At 46.7% G+C, this 16,804-nt stretch overlaps 1 protein-coding gene across 1 annotated transcript; it reads right to left on the bottom strand.

Moving 5' to 3' along the window:
• Positions 1-3,283: 3,283 nt before the first annotated feature.
• Positions 3,284-6,899, bottom strand: THE1 (protein kinase family protein). Its single transcript, XM_087384453.1, has one exon. It carries the CDS (start codon positions 6,792-6,794, stop codon positions 4,209-4,211), a length of 2,586 nt encoding a protein of 861 aa, XP_087240579.1. The 5' UTR covers positions 6,795-6,899; the 3' UTR covers positions 3,284-4,208.
• Positions 6,900-16,804: the final 9,905 nt, after the last annotated feature.

The raw sequence follows: 16,804 nt of genomic DNA, 5'->3' as shown, positions 1-16,804 counted from the left end.
TCTACGAGTAGCATGACCCGTCTACAACAGGTTAGAGACCCGCTCCGTTGGGTCTCAAGATGGAATTTTAAAATGTTTTTAATTTCAACAAACAAAACATCAAGTTTGAAGACCCCCTCCCCTGTAGGCTTGGCTCTATGCTCAGTTTACTTGACGATTTAGCTAGATCGAGGGGCAAGCATTTGTACAAAAAATATGCCCTCCCTCTCTCTCCCCTCCCCACTAACACATTCTCTCTCTCAGTATTCATATGCATATAGAAAGATCCAACATTATGGTTGAGAGGGAACTTCGTTGGATGGGCTCAAAGAAACATCAACAATCACTTCTGTGAAGCACCTTGTGGTGTGAGATCCCCACTCAGAAACAACTGGTCTGTCCACCAAATAGGACGTTGATTCGTCCTCATACAATGGTGAGCACAATGCATTGTCATTACACATGAATAATGGCAATCAACACGGACAACCTTTGCCTTTGCTGTCATAGTGATCTCTCCTCCGATTGTCACTTGGATCTCAGGAGCAGTTGTCGATCTTTCCACAACATTCGATGGCCCTATCCCAAGGAACTGAGCCATAGCAATAGCTTTCAATCAATTAGCTCAGCTCGAATCTTGTAGGAAAGTAGACTTCAATCAGCTCAAATCCACACAGCAAACACCCCTAGCAAATGGCTTCTCTTTCTAAAATTCTCATTCCTTTTGGCAACTTTTGGCAAAGTGAGACAATCTACCAAAAACTACCAGATCAAGAAATAACCTTTGTTATGGCCAAATTCTGGATTCAATTGAATTCAGAATCCGACACGTTCAGAAACTAATTTTTTGCCAACCAAGAACTCTTGGATTCCCCAAAGATTGTGCCAAAATCCATCACAATCGAACCATTGAAAACATCATCAAAGCTAACCGGAAGATCTTGAAATGGCAAGAACACATACGAATGAAAGCAAAGGTGAATGGAGTAATACAACTATGCAGACCTGTTGTATGCTACTGTGTTATAATGGAAAGAGATACGTCGATGGAAAGAGAAAGATCAAGATCGCTCTTTCCCTTCTAGTCCTTCAGTTGGAATGTATGATTTGATATCTCTCGGTTCTCTCTTATATAAGGGAGACCCGCACCTCTTCTTGAATCGCCTGTTTGATCTCTATGGGCTATGTGGAGTTAAAATAAGTGCAAATCCAGTGAGAGCAACAAAGACAGATTGGCAAATAAAACTTTCCAAAAAAGAATTCAGATATTAAAATGTTGTTTCTTGAAATTAAAGGAAAACTTACAAGGCATTGTACACCTCTGGAATATATGCACCCATGCATGTGAGTGTGTCAATTCCATCTATCTTGCAACCATGTCTTCATCTGTGTAAACATACATCCATACATGTACGTGTGTGCACACACGCACACACACACAAAATATTAAGTTGACCTAATATCACGCACACGCACACATACACACAAAATATTAAGTTGACCTAATATCACGCGAGTACTTAGCTTGCACGTGTACTCATACTTAACCCACATCGAAAGTATGGGACTTGCACAATGCTGTAGTTGCCATGATCCAGTGTGAAAATCACATATCGACCTATGCTTCTTACCTTAAAAGCCACGAAAAACCTTTGCAAGACAAAATGCAATGCCCATTTGCCTTTGAAATAAAATTTATGATGTCCAAACAGAAGTTACACTCTCAATTACCACTCTGTTTTTTTTAATTTGCAAAAAACATGATTTGGCTAGTTGGACAGTTCCAGCTGGCCAAATCGCGTTTTTGTGCAAATCTCTTATTTCGATCATTTTTGCCCTTTTCCGAGCCTCCGAGCGTTGATTTTCGTTGACTCTAGGGTCGAATTGGGGATTTTGGCCCGCTCCGAACGCACTGGCACTGTCAGAATCATCAAATACTGCACAAAAAATCAAGGATCTTATATATGCACTTGTTAATCTTGTTAATCTTTCCAACCCTCTTGTTAATCCTTCCAACCCTCTTGTTAATCTTCATCCGGTTCAGTTTGGTCTACTTGTTTCTTTACGGTTGTATTCAGCCCTTTGCACCATACATTCAGTATTTATTTTCCCTCGTCGGACGCCTGCTATACACCCAACCCACTCCACAGTTCCACTTGTGTTTTGAGTGTAACATTCTCAGTTCAAATAGTAGTGAATAGGAGAGAGAGTGAGTTAGGCTATCTCCCTGTTAAAATTGGTATCAACGCTTCAATTTTTCTTTCCTGAGATAGGGAGTGCCAATTTACAGACAGCCCCACTGTTTAATGGTACAGGAGAGATCCAGAAAAGGATACCATGAGTACTAGTGAGCAGTCCAAGATGGATGGGGAGGAAGGACCATTTAATGTCTGCCATCATGACCGTGATGCAGACAGATGCAGCCCTTCATCTGTCTTTAGTTCTTTCTTTTGTACTATGCAGTGAGGGTTCTCCCTCCATACAATACGTCTTTCTTTACGGTTGTCAGCCCTCTGGGCCAGCCATTGCTCTGTATTTATTTTCCCTTTTTGGAGGCCCTCTATGTTCTCTCCCTCTGATTCTCACTCACTGCACAGTTCCACCTGTGTTTTTAGTGTATCATTCTTTCGGTTCAGATAGTAGTGAGCAGGAGCAAGAGTGAGTTAGGCTACAGCTGGATCAGCTTTATCAAGGGAGTAGATAGTTTTCATAGTTGTGTTATGGGTCTTTCATCCTTGGAGACATCTCAGACCCATCAGCAAATATTACTAGTAGATGATCCTCTTGGATCCACCCACCCGAGGGGGTTTAGTCCCACAGTAAGCTCTCTTGAGGCTTCTACCCAAGGGGATACCCCAGATGCAGCAAATAGGTGTGATGGGTCTTCCACCCATCAGGCCTCTTCATCAGCTATTGACCGGTCAGTTCCTATGGTGCCCACCCTTGGAGCTCAGTTGGTGACACCTTCTCATCAGAAGTCTTTAGGACTAGTGGGCTCAGTTTCTACTCCTACTGGACTAGATGGTCAGTGGGAGGGGGCATCTCAAGAGTCTGCCAGATCAGTTCAGGAGGGAGTATCCTCATAGTATCTCCCTGCTACAGCATCTTGCCAAGAGCAATCAAGAGCAATATTCCTAACAAGAGGCTTGTCCCTCATATGCGAGTCTAACAAAGATAGGAAATCGTATTTTCTTCCAGAAGAACCAGTATAATCAATGCTCCAACGAAGCATTAAACATATGCGCAAGGCAGCAATCACAGCAACAACCTTCAGGGCAATGTTGCAAGTAAGGCAAAATAGAGGGACTGTCAACAGATTAGAACTATAGTAAAAATAAAGTGTCGACAGGCTTGTCCTTTACATGGAATCTAACAAAGATAGTAAATCATATTTCCTTCCACCAAAACCAGATTTAAAGAAGCCGTTAGCATATTTTGCAAGGAAGCAATCGCATCACCTTTCACAGCTATGTTGCAAGGCTTGCAAAGATAGATGGACGGTCAAACAGGCACGAGTATTTTAGCAAACAAAGTATGACTACCTTGCAAGCCACAATTGAACAATCAATTGGAATAAAGACCAAATCTTCCTAACAAAAAGGATCTTGTCCACCACACGCATCTGCTATCTTCTCCATATACAGAGTTGGACAAAGATGGCAAAATAAATTGCATCCTGTCTCATAAAGAAACTTGATCAATCATCACCGAAGTAACATTTGGCATGCATGATTCCACTGTAGCTCAGATGCAAATAATTTATTCCAAAGGCCTCTTCAGTACTTTTGGAGCATACACATCAGCCTCCACAACCGTGTAGCACATAAACCATGACAATAGAGCTGTCACCATGCCTGTATTAAATTATCTTCTCCTTTAAGGATTGGCAAGGGCCGAAAAACTTGTAGCACGATAAGGGAAGAAGAAATAGAAGGTGGCATTCCGAAAGGCAGCTAGAAAAAATGGCTCTGTCCTTTTGTCAAAGAATCAAGGGAAGATGAAACTACGTCCGGGATCACAACACGACCGTTGCCATAGAGCCCTTCACCTATGTATGTTACGATGTCTGCAATATCTGATGGCTTTAGAAATGAACTGTTAAATCTCCACACAGAAATCTCGAATTTGTCTTGGAAAGCATATCAGAATGTGGGTTATGCCCAGCTGTGTTCTGGAAGCTATCCCACTCAATCAAGGATGTGATTGAGTTGCCATCTTTTATGTCTACCTTACCTGCCTTGAGGATTCACCAGCTGTGAGAACACTGCACTAGCAGTTGCATCTTCAGAATCTTCTTCGCTTGCCAAGCTGTTCAAGCTGTGTACCTCTACTGCGCTTGTATCCCAATGTTCTTGAGCGGGAAGCCTGACGGGAAGCTCCAAGATTCGATTGCGACTGTCTTCATCTACGTCGCTTGCCATGGCTGTCTCCTGCAACTGCAAAGCGTACTCCAGATTCCATAGCACGTCTCCCATGGCAGGCCGATAAATCCCTTGCTCTGCTAGGCACTTTTCAGCTGTTTCCCCAAACTTTCTCAAGGACTCACTGTTAATAGTGCCAACGAGATGGGGATCGATGATCTGATCGAGCGTCCCCATCTTTTGCCAGTGCATCGCCCACTCCGCAATGTTCACTTGATCTCTGGGAAGAGCAGGGTTGATAGCAGGACGAGCACACAAGACCTCCATTAATACCACACCAAAGGAGTACACGTCCGACTTTTCCGTTAGCTGCTGCCTGCGGAAATACTCAGGATCCAGATAACCGAAGCTCCCCTTCACGGCAGTGCTGACATGCGTGCGATCGAGAGTAGGCCCTGTCTTGGATAAGCCAAAGTCCGATACCTTGGAGACCAAATTCTCATCAAGCAGAATGTTGGTCGTCTTGACATCGCGGTGAATGATACCCTGGGCTGCTCCGGTGTGAAGATAGTGGAGACCCCTGGCAGCTCCAATGCAGATGTCCAACCTCTGTTTCCAAGATAAGGGCGGCAAGTCGGAACCATAAAGATGGCTTCGCAACGGTCCGTTGGCCATGTACTCGTAGACGAGAATCATCTCACAATGCTCCTCACAGTACCCGATCAGAGACACGAGATGTCGATGCCTCAGCTTAGACAGCATGTCGATCTCGGTCTGAAACTCTGTTATACCCTGTTCAGACCTGGGATTGCCACGCTTGACCGCAACTTTCGTGCCATCGTCCAAGTCTCCTCTGTAAACTTTCCCGAATCCTCCGACCCCTATCACCAGGGCTTCGTCGAAGTTGTTGGTAGCCTCTTGTATCTCGGCGAAGGTAAAAAAGCGGCCCAAGCTAGACGGAGCTGACGAAACGTAGCTGCCTGTGCCGCTCTTGTGAGAGTTGGTAGAGATTTTGCTGGCCATGCTTGCAGAGTTTCCGCCGTGCATTGGAAGAGGAAGCCATGTAGGAGGAGAGTGCTTGTAAACCTTGACTCTCTTTCGTCGGAACAGGCAGATCGCCACGAGAATCAACCCCATGACGAGCACCCCTGCAGCAACTCCTCCCACAATAGCAGCGAGGTTACTGGCTGAACCCGAGGACGCGGACTCGGTGGAGAGTACTCCGTCCAAACTCCCAGCCGAGTTGTTGAGCTTCCAGACCTCAATGCCGTTGAGGATGGCATTGTTGTTGGTGATGGCAGCGTTGGGAGTAGGACCGACTTGGATCCAGAGGCTGGTGACGCCACCGGAAGAGTTGACGGTGAAATCTCGGTAATAGACATTGTCCGCCTGCTTGGTGTAGACGAGGTCAAGCGAGGGGTAAGCGGTCTGGTTCTGGAGGTAGATGTTGAAGATGCGGTCACCGGCGGAGGAGAAGACGATTTCGCAGAAGTGAAGGCGGACGACGTAGACGAATTCGGCGTCGAGGGGAAGGATCCAGGAGATGTTGAAGGAATTCTGAGGCGTTTGGGAGCTCTGCATTTGGAGGGCGGTGCTGTAGACGAGGGGAGGGGCGATGTAGGAGGGGGTGGGAGGGGGGTAGATGACGGAGCTGGGGGAGGTGGAGACGTTCATGACGCCGGCGGAGGAGAAGAGAAACGTTTCGTTGGCGAGCCAAGTGCGGCTGAGGCCAACGGAATCGTTGGCGGGGGAGACGAAGGGACCGCCGACGTTGATTCGGTGGACGGATTGGAGGGCCGTGAACGCCATTCCGACGGGCTGAGGAGTGTTAATCCCCAAAGGGCTGGAATCGTCGAGGATGAGATCCGCCGGCATGGCGACGGCCTCGATGGCGTTGACGAAGGCGAAGGAGGCGCTGGAGCTCGGAATGAAGGTTACGGTGAGCTTGCTCGACGTTACGTTGACGGAATACTCACGGAACACGAAGGTGGAGGACGGCGGTCGGAAGTTTGAGAGCAGCGTGAACTGGTTGGCGTCGACGGAGAACGTGGCGGAATTCAGATTGTAGGACTGGGAGACGAAGGGGTAAAAATAGAGGCGTACCCAATAACGGCCTGGCGAGACCGGGAAGTTGTAGGCGGAGATGGACGGAAAGATGCGGGCGGTGCTGAGGAGACCCTCGGCGGCGGCGGAGAGATGCGGCGCCGATGGCGTTTCTGGGACGGATGCCACCACGTTCTGTTGGGATGCTAGAAGCGAGGAAGAATTGGTGTCGGACTGCCAGACGCGGCCGTCGACGGTGGAGTTGGAGGCGGAGCCGCAGTCGATGAGGTAGCTGAAGGCCGGCGCGAAGTTGCCCTGGGCGGAGGAGGGCGGCGGAGCAACGAGGAGGAGGAGGAGGAGGAGGAGGAGGAGGAGGAAGAGCGGCGGCAGCGCTGCCGCTTCTGAACTCATTGTGCCCGGGAGAGTTGACGGACAAAACTTCTGTCGATCTACGGCAGTCGGGTTCCGAACCCTTCTGTGTTCTCTATCTCTCTCTCTCTCACACCTTATGCTATTATGAACCATCTTTCTTTCTTGTCTATACCCACCTACCCCAAGCATTCCTTTGGCCTGTAGACCCTATCCGCCATCAACGCTGCCGTTGACGACCCTGTTGAACTACTGCCAACTACTACTGCCAACTGGATTCGTTTGCCGCCCACGCAACGGCTTCCTCCACGTGCCGCGATATCATTGGTCCGTTGTACTGCGTGCCTCCATGCTCCTGCCCCCACATCCGACACCTCTCTGCACGCCCGTGTAAAAATGTTCTGACACGCCCTTGCTAAATCTTCCCCTCACATGGCACCCCTGAAGAATCTTCGACACGTCCCTCCACGCCCCTGCACAATTTCCGACGCGTCTCTCCACGCCTCTGTAAAATCTTTCTCGCGCCAATGCCACGCCAGCGCCGAAAGCCGCCGATGTTTGTTAGTTATTGTCCCAGTGAGAACGCGGCAGGCCGGCCCGCCGGGAATCCATGTTTACCGTACGCGTCAACAACTTTTGGGTTGCTCCGGCAAACTCGCTGGCAGGCCTGGCCCACGCAACACTCACCGCACGTTCTTGCATGGCCCACCTCTTTTAAGGCTCCCTTAACCTCGCTCAGTTTATCTCGCCTGTGCCAGCTGTGCATGCCAACTTTGCCCCGAGGACCTTCATTTTATCTGCCGTCCTCATTGGCCAGTTCATTTGTGACGTGTCCCCCATGACTCTTGGCACGCACCCCAAGCAAGGTGTTTCGTCCACCGTTCCTCCTGTTTATTCATGTGACATGAACCCACCCATAGCTTTATCCTCCCCAATAACAATACTAGGGCCACTTGGCATGATCTGGTCTACCATTACTTATTGTATATCCTCCTGGCACACTTGGATTTGGAACTCTGCATGACCACCATCGTGCTGCCAACTACCCACCCCATCAGTGCCAACGTGCACACAAGGGCCTCTATGGGCTCTTTGACGTCCGCAAGTACGTCTTAAAAGGTTAAATAAATGGGGAAGTCTTCCATTTACACTCTATGGTTAAATAAATGGAGACGTCTTCCATATTTACAGCTGTATGATTCCTCAGCAAGAATTCATTTTGACCTAATATCTATTTTTCTTATAATAGAATTACAAATGCTACCTTGGCTTTTTAGCACATCCGTGGAGGCAGTGCTCTCCTTACACTTTTTCCTAAAAGTGTCCCTGAAATATTTCTTTGACACGTTGCCTCGCTGTCTCACTCATACTCCTTTCTATTCTCGTGCGTGCTCTAAGCTTTCTCTCTCTCTCTCTCCCCCCCCTTTCCAAATCTCTCTCTCTCTTCCCAAATCAACTCGTCTCTCTAAGGGCAGTGCTCACGAGTACTTGTATCCTCTTGTTTTTTAAACAAGAAAAAGTAGGATTTTGTATTAAAATCAACGGACCGTCCATTGCAACAACACATCGACACAAGCTTCTCCCAAGAGCCTCCTCTACTTATGGCACCCAAAAGAAGCCATCGGCTCACATTTCCCAACCCAGCAGAACTGCCAGAGCCAAATTTGAAACTCTAAAGCACTACAGCGCTCTTCGACGCAACCATGGGCTCCTAAGAAATCTCTCACCCTTGCTCGAAAAAGCCCACGCCAAAGCTCGACCACGAAGAAGACTATACTCATCCTAGATCCGGAGGGGCAAAAGAAACAAATGCTCACGGCGAGCTTCACAAATTTCAAGGTATCATTGAACCTCTCCAAGCATCAGAAGTGGCTAAAGAAGATCGGCTTATTGCAGTACACTAGCTTACCTTGGGCATCATGGAAGGCTTCCCCGCATGCACTGACAAAATACGAGAGTTTCCAATGCAGCGGAGGTATACTTGCTGAGAATATCATGCTTTCCCCTGATATTATAGCACAGGTCTTTCAGCTTCCTATCATCAAGGAGGAGGTTGTGTACAAAAAAGATGTCGATTAAGACATGTAGAAGGAGTTCGGACCACCAGAGACACAAAAGAATTACTTTTTCATCAATAATGTTCAGGATTTGAGAAGATGCCAGCAGCTTATTTGGTATCTCGAAAGGATGCAGTTGCTCGTAAAAACTAATACTATGAGCGGAGATTCTTATGCTATGCTAAGTGTAGCCGAGAAGGGAACAAAGATATCATGGGCACATTTGCTACACTCACGCCTTATGAGCGAGATCACCGGAAAGGATTTGAGTGCTTCTAATGCTCATTCCAAGATAGGGCCGTTTTATTGTTGTGTTATTTGAATTTGTGAGCCAAATGGGTACAAAGACCTCGGAGGTAGTCCATCACTACAGTGAAGACCGCACCAAAACAATGCATGACAATTAGCATGAGGAGGAAAAGACAAAGCAAGACATGCTACAAGCGTTGGAAGATGCCCAGTACTCCAAAGAGGATAAATATCATGAAGTTTTTCTTTCCATCTGAGGAAATCATGAATGTGATCAATGTGATCATTTGAAATGGACACAAAGTGATCCATACATAGGCTCTTCCGGTGTGAGCAATTTGTTGAGGGAAACTTCGTAAACTTTGGTGGAGAACAGTGCATGCTCATAGAAGATTTGATTTACAACCACTTGTTTCTTGTAATTGATGGAGATATCCAAGCACCATCTTCCTTCAACAAAGCAACGATGGAGGAGGAGTTTGGGTAGGGTCTTCGGGGCAACTACCAGTTGAGCAACTATGCACATGCAGACAAAGCAATGATGGAGAAGTTTGGGTAGGGGCTTCGGGGCAACTACTAGTTGAGCAACTACACACATGCAGACGTTTAGGAATGTTTCCAGTGGGCACTGGAGGTGTTGTTCTTGCAAGAAAATACTTACACCATGTGCTCTCCTACAACTATCAAAGACCCAATTGGTGGCATGGCCAGAGTTCTAAAGGAGAGGATTTGGGCGTAGACTTCTAGAGTGGATGGAGCAAGCTCGACAAGGCGACAGATCTACATGAAGATAGGTCAAATCCTTTCTATCCTATTTACTTTTTCAATGGACAAAGAGACTCTCCTAGATTCAAGTGTTTGTGCCGGGATGGTTGCCAGTGGTGAAGGTGAAGGGTCAACAAACAACTATGTGGTAGCGTATGCCTTTGGTGCTCTTGGTCAATCAAAAGAGGCAACACAAGGAGGAAGTGCAAAGTCCAACACTTTCAGTTTTTATTGCTTTTATTCCACCAACATCCTCATCTCCCAACTTGGTGATTTTTGACTCATCGACGACTCTTGTATCGATGATGGTATCAATGGTCGAGGAGTTACCAATGCTAGTTTCAACAACGGTTGTGGACGACGTTCCACTAACAGAAACAAATGCAATGGATTAGGTTTCAATAGTGGAAAGACAGGTTGAGTTCGACAGATCTATGGGGAGGTGGAGGGTGCCATCAGGATGGCTATAAAGAGCATTGTAGTCCCTACTGTTGTAATCTTGGCACAAATTTTCTCACAAGCCCAAGAGAAGATGGGTTGACTATCGGCTCAGTTGGTAGCCTGTGCCAATCATTTGTTGTAGATGTCTAGCCAGAGGGCAAACTAGCAATGGTAGCTCACGGACTTGCAAAGAGAGGCGGTAATGCAGCGTAGGGAAAATGCCGCATTGTAAGTACAGGATTGTAAGTACAGGCTTGGTGGACGTAGTAGTTGGTACCTCAGGTGCGGTAGGAGAAAGCTAAGTCAGAACATATCTAGCAACTCCATGAGGAGAATGCAAGATCTAATGGGGAAGATAGATGGATTGGCACATTAGCTTGCCATGGTGCCCGAAGATAGATGATAGATGAATTGGCACATTGTCTTGCCACGGTGCGATGCTGGATGATAGATGGATTGGTGCATTAGCTTGCCATGATGCCTGATGACATGTTGATGAATGTGGTGTAGCTTGATGACCTTTTGGGCAGCATGCAACTTGATGTGCAGGTGCCAGGAAGAATGGAACACTCAGGTCGTCATAGGTTGGCACCATGCTGTGGTTTTAGAGAAGTCAAGAAATAGATATGGGTGGAGGTGGTGGGATTGGAGGAGTTTCTAGAGTGTCTATAGAGAGCACTCTCACCATCTACACTCCAAGTGCACAGGGTACATGTGGTAGGGATGCAGCCAAAGGAAAGTCGTAGCGAAACCCATACCTACAGACTAGGAGGCCAAGTATAATGATATGCCCAATGACTTGACAAAGGTAGTCAAGCATAAATTTTAGATAAGGTGGCATTGATGGGACCTATGCACTTGGCTCAAACTCACTTCACACTCAACCTCAATCTACCTTTTGGGACTATAGTGGTGGAGTAGATGGAGAGGAAAAGGTGGCCCGGAGCCAAGTGCTAGCGACGACTCACAGTCGCATCCACTACAGTGGTTGACAGACATTGAGCAAACATGCCGTCAAAGCCATATCACTCAACAACAACAACAACAACAGATTGGTGCTACGTTGCAACAATAGAGGTTACGGATCAACAGCAACAATGCAGGAATCCCAGTGGCACAACAGGCAGTGCAAGTGCAGAAGGTAGAGCTCCTAATGCGGAGGAGGGAACTAGTTCTCCTCTGGCATAGTAGGGTCTCAAGAGGTAGAAGCTTTGTTAAGGATGGTGTTTAAGGCTTGGAAAGTGGATTATCTACAGGTTGTAAGCTCTAAAGTTGAGGAAAATATGTTTCCCCTATAATTGTCTCTGTTGGGACTGAATTTTCTTTTATGAATATTATATATAGTGTATTTTTTGCCAAAAAATTCAGTTTCTTTTGATTATTCTGCAAGACTAGTGGGATGGGCAGTACTTCGGGATGTCTCCTTCTTGGATAGGTTCTCATCCTTAGCCTTGCTCAAAATGATTGTAATGCATTGCACATAACTGACATCTAATCAGGGTTCAAGTCCCATGGTTACTAAAGGCCTTGTGGTGTTATGGATAAATTTGACCAAAGTAAAAGGCATAAATTTGTGTGTGTGCTTGTATGTGTGGCAATAGTATAATAAAATATGGTGTGCATAAGGCCCAGGGTTGAGGTGGCAGGGCATGACCATGTGCCACCCTTCCATGTAAGAGGACCCATAAGGTGTGTTGTACATAATCCATGGTAGTAATAATATAAAATGATAAGGTGGCATGGGTCCTCCATGCACCACCCCTCCACCTAGGCGGTCCCACGCCTACATTTAGTGAGATATGGCCCAAGGACCATGGGAGAAGTAATATAAAATAGGTGGAGATGGATATTATATTGGATTATTCCCTCCATGTAGGATAGGCCCATGTGGGGGAGGGTGTAGAAAGTCCAAGAATGCAAGTTAAATAATGGGAAAGTAGGATGAGGTGGCAAGATTCCTTGTGCCAACCCTCCACTTGTCCTCCTAGATGTTTGAACGTATTATAAAATTGGAAAGAGACCAAGGGAGCATCTTGGACTTGGGATATGGGGGTTGATGTATGTGGCAAAATGAGGCAAAGGGTTGTCGCACACAATTGAGAGTGTGTAACCGCCTAGCCCACATGGGACACTCTTCCACATACACCATGCATGTGGGAGGATGCATTTATTGGGAGAGACCCCCTCTCTTGGCTATAAAAGGAGGGGGCTATTTCTTGATGGAACACGCTCGTTCTTGTAAAGCCACCTAGCTAGTACTTTGATTTCCCCCCCCATCTTTCCAATAAAGCATGACTCTCTTCCCTTGATGTCTCCATCTCTACATTCCACCTCCCATCATGTACATGCTCCTCTTCCCCCTCTTCCTTCCCCCTTGTGCCATAGTCCCTCTCTTCATTCCCACCCCTCTTAATCTTTTTTCCCCACCTATGTTAATGCTTCTTACCTCACGTTCCCTTTTCCTCCATGGCCCTCGAGCATCGCCATGCCTAGCGTCTAGCCTCATGTATTGAATTCTTTTCTAGTTAATAGAATTTGGTGTGGCTATAGGGATCGAAATCTCCACAGCTAGTGGTGTAAAATTCGTTACTCCTACGGCTGGGTGTAGTTTTGCAGTACCTTCCGTGTGCGGTTCTTTGCTTCTGTGCCTCCAATCTGCATATCTTCTGCTCGTAGTTCTCCGTCTCTGCGGCTGCAGAACTTCTCAGTTTCTGTGCCTTTAGCCTGCGGTTCCTACGCATCTTCTAGGTTCCTGCGCAGCACCACGCATAATCTAGTCGACCGTGCCTACAAAACCGCTCATGCGCATCTGCAACACCTGCACACCCCTTGGTTGCAGCTAGCGCATTTGCGCGTCGCGGACAGATCACGAACCACGACTATTTTCTGAGTTCCTGCGTCTTCTGGTGCATCTGCGCATCGCGGACAGATCGCAACTATTTTCTTGGGTTCCTGTGTCTTCTGGCGCACCTGCGCATCGCGGACAGACTTTTCAGGCTCCAGCAAAAGATCTCGCGTCCCTATCCTCTTCTCCTTCTCTTTCTCTCCTCTTCTCCTCTCCTCTCCTCTCTTTTTATTAAGGAGTGGGAATTGAACCCAAGACCTCCCCATTCACAAAAGGAAGACTTACCAATGGGCCAGCAAATAGGAAGTGATGAAAGTGTAAAGATATTGCTCATATGGTGAAATCTCATGAACTGTAACTCTCTAACCGTAGGGAGTTTCCTCTTGTTGTAAAAAGCAAAAGTACTTCATTTCATGTGCTCTATTCATATCTGATACTAGATCGTAGATTCTGAACTTTTTCAAGTTCACTCCTTGGATGCATGCCACACGAGGAGGGTGGATATTTATGTCACTTCTCGATGAGTTCAAGGATTTGGTGCTTGGTCCTCTGCTCATTACGGCTACCAATTGGCGAGATCTCTTTCTTGATCTTCATGTCGATCTTCAACAACTGATTGTACAATGCATTGTTCAAGGAGATGACAAGTGGGATGATACACCGTGGATGATTCAAGGTGAAGAATTAGTGATACACTGGGAGGACTTTGATTTCAATTCTACTCATTGTGCGGTGATCGAGCTACTTGCTGCATCGGAGGTAATTAAAAGGGTGACATTCTTCGAAGGGTGGGATGCTCTCCAAGCTTGGGGGGAGATTTGGCGCATCTACTTATTAATTCCTGTGGATAAGCTTGTCTTGAATGATTTCTTCTCGATCTCATTACAAAGGTTTCTAAGGCTCGACTATGGTTAGTAATGTTTCAACCAAGGAATCCCTTTGTACCTAATCAACCTTTTATGCCTCATTTTGAGCTTCAAGTTGTAATTCTTTTTGGTCTAAAGATAAACTATCAACAAAGGATTGCAAGTTTATTTGGTGCTGGTGAAGCTCACTTCACCAGGGGGTGAGGTGTATTGTTATAGCAAGTCTGCACCAGCAAGTACTTGCAACCAAGCTGAGTACTCGGCACTCATTTTTGGGCTACAAAAGGCACAAGAACATCGCATCAAGCAACTTGAGGTACAAGGAGATTCTCAACTCGTATGTGAACAAGTTAGTGGAAGGTGGAAGGTGCAGAGCAAAGGCTTGGTTCCACGACATCAACAAGCATTGGAACTTTGCCAACAATTTGAAGAGGTGAAAATTCAGCATATCCCTCGAGCTCAAAATATAGTTGTTGATTTCTTGGCACGTGAAGCTTGTACTTCAATCACGCATGAAGCTAGTGGAAGCACCGCCCCAACAAAGCTGCAAGCCACGAAGGAGGGTGATCATTTGTAAGGAATGCAAAGGTTGTGGTCATCATGAAACTAAGTGTTGGGCATATTTGATACGAGTTTACCAACTTCGGAAGATCATCAGAAAGGTCCTCAAGGACATTGCTCAAAAGAAGGATGCCAGACCGCACACCCCTTGAAGAAATAGCATGGTGATTACAAGAACTGGAAGAAGCTGAAGGTGATGTGCAAGCTCTCCAACTGTTGACATTTGTCATGGCATTCTTGTTTGCCTTGATGAACAACCTCATGCAGCACTGTGTCTTTAACCCTCACTTGTAAAGATGGATGCGATATCATGAGGGTTGGTCCTTTTAAGATTGTCTACAAGCTATTCTATGCTGAAGATTCTTCCCGTGTAGTATTTCACAATACACTAGTCACACCCTACCCTACCTATGTGTGCTTTGTGGATGTATCTTCACTTGATTTTCAGTTCAAGCTACCTCTTTCCATTGTTTTCCAATAGATAGGCCTCATTTCAACTCTCTCTTTTCCATTTTTCAAGCATGGCTGACATTCCCGTGTTCTATGGATGGGTTGAAGAAAATCCAAATGAGTATCTTGTGGCCTTCAAGCGCCATTGTGTTTCTCTCAATTTTCTTACTGAAGATAGATGGCTGCTGGTTCTTCCCATGTTTCTAGAAGGTTTGGCTCAAGTGTGGTATGAGAAGTAGGTCGACGACGTTCACCAAAGCTAGTCAAGGTTAACAGCAGCGATGATTGAGTATTTCGGCAAAGAAGAGGAGCCGGAGAATGTGTACTGCAAGTGGCAAACTTGAAGCAGTCAGAAGGTGAGATAGCGCGTCGATATGTGGATTGAGTGGCCGTGCTTCTGGACCATTTAATTGCCACGCAGGAGGACAATGCCGGATTTCGAGCTGGAATGACTCAGCTTGTGCTGGGCTACCTTGTAGCGGAGCAAGTGATGAATTCCACCTCAAGCTTAAATGGGAGAATCCAGAAACTATGGTGCTAGCACATGAGATTGCTCAAAAGTTTGATAAAGTTCAGTCTAACCCCACTTCAAAGAAGACGATTGTCCCTCCGCAACCCCCTCAATTCTTGCAACAACCACCTGGGGGGTCTAACTCAGGGGCATACCCCCACCTCTCATCAGGGATGTATCCACCACCTCCACCTCAAATGTATGGTCCTCCCTTAGATGCTTACCCTCAACAAGGAGTATATCCTCAACCTCTGCCTAGAAGATTTCCCCAGCCTCGCCCATGAGCCCCCCTCCTTCCTACTCCCCCGGCCCCTCCTGCTAAGGAACCTGGAGTCAATGACCTAGCCAAGGCCCTGAATGATCTTCGGCTTGAGATGGTGGGCATCAAAAATCAAGCCAATCGCCCTCCAAGAGAACGTGCCAATGTTGTGTGCTACGAGTGCCACCAGAAGGGTTATTATCGCACGAAATGTCCCAATATTCCAAGGGTGAATCTTCTGAGTGAATCAAGCACCGAGGATTCTGACGTAGAGATCCTTGACCTCGGGAAAAGAAGTCATACCACCTCGGACCCCTCTCCAAACTGTGGACTCGGCCACCCCAAGAAGAAGGTGTCCTTCTCAGAGCCCTTAGATGCTGAGATGGCAGACCCACCAATAGAGAAGACCAAAAGATCTCGCAGGAGTAAGTGGTCGCCCTCAGATTTTCCTATCGGCTTAGGGCAAGAAGACCTTGCTCATCGGTCTTTGAGCATCACGCTCCCTCAACTAATAGCATTAAGCCCTAAGGTGAGACGTGAGCTGCAGCAAGGGCTCTCAACAAGGAGGAGCAAGAAAAAGGGAAAGGTATGAGAGGTCTCTTCTATCTCTGAAGAAATTGATCGGCACCCACATACAGTAGATGTCATCATAGATAATTGCTGTGTCAAAAGTGTGTGTGTTGATGGGGGAGCTGCATGTAATATCATGGTGCCCCGAATCATGAAGAAATTGAATTTGAAATGCACAAGGCGTTCCTCCACTCGAATCAAGGTAGCAGATGGTCGACAACTCGCCACCCTGGGAGTCATTGAGGATTTGCCCATCACTGTCAATGGGTTGACCACCACCATCAATTTCTATGTAGTGGACATCGACGAAGATACAAGCAGGATTTACCCAGCCATACTCGGGAGACCATGGTTGAGAAAGAGTGATGTAGTCAGCTATTGGAAGACAAGACACATGTCTTTTGGTGCTTCTAAGGAGAAGATCCCGGTGCAACTAGGTGCCACGGAACTAGAAGAAGAAGAGGAGCAAGATAGTGAT

The sequence above is a fragment of the Dipteris shenzhenensis genome, chromosome 14, assembly GCF_047967505.1.
Source record: "Dipteris shenzhenensis isolate YYH24624 ecotype China chromosome 14, Dip_SZ_1.0, whole genome shotgun sequence".
NCBI classification, from domain to species: domain Eukaryota; kingdom Viridiplantae; phylum Streptophyta; class Polypodiopsida; order Gleicheniales; family Dipteridaceae; genus Dipteris; species Dipteris shenzhenensis.
The sequence above is the reverse complement of the archived record's forward strand: the minus strand, read 5'-3'. Positions and strand labels throughout refer to the sequence as shown.

Coding starts and splice junctions, on each gene's coding strand:
- THE1 (XM_087384453.1), bottom strand. CDS start 6,794: ATGAGTTCAGAAGCGGCAGCGCTGCCGCCGCTCTTCCTCCTCCTCCTC.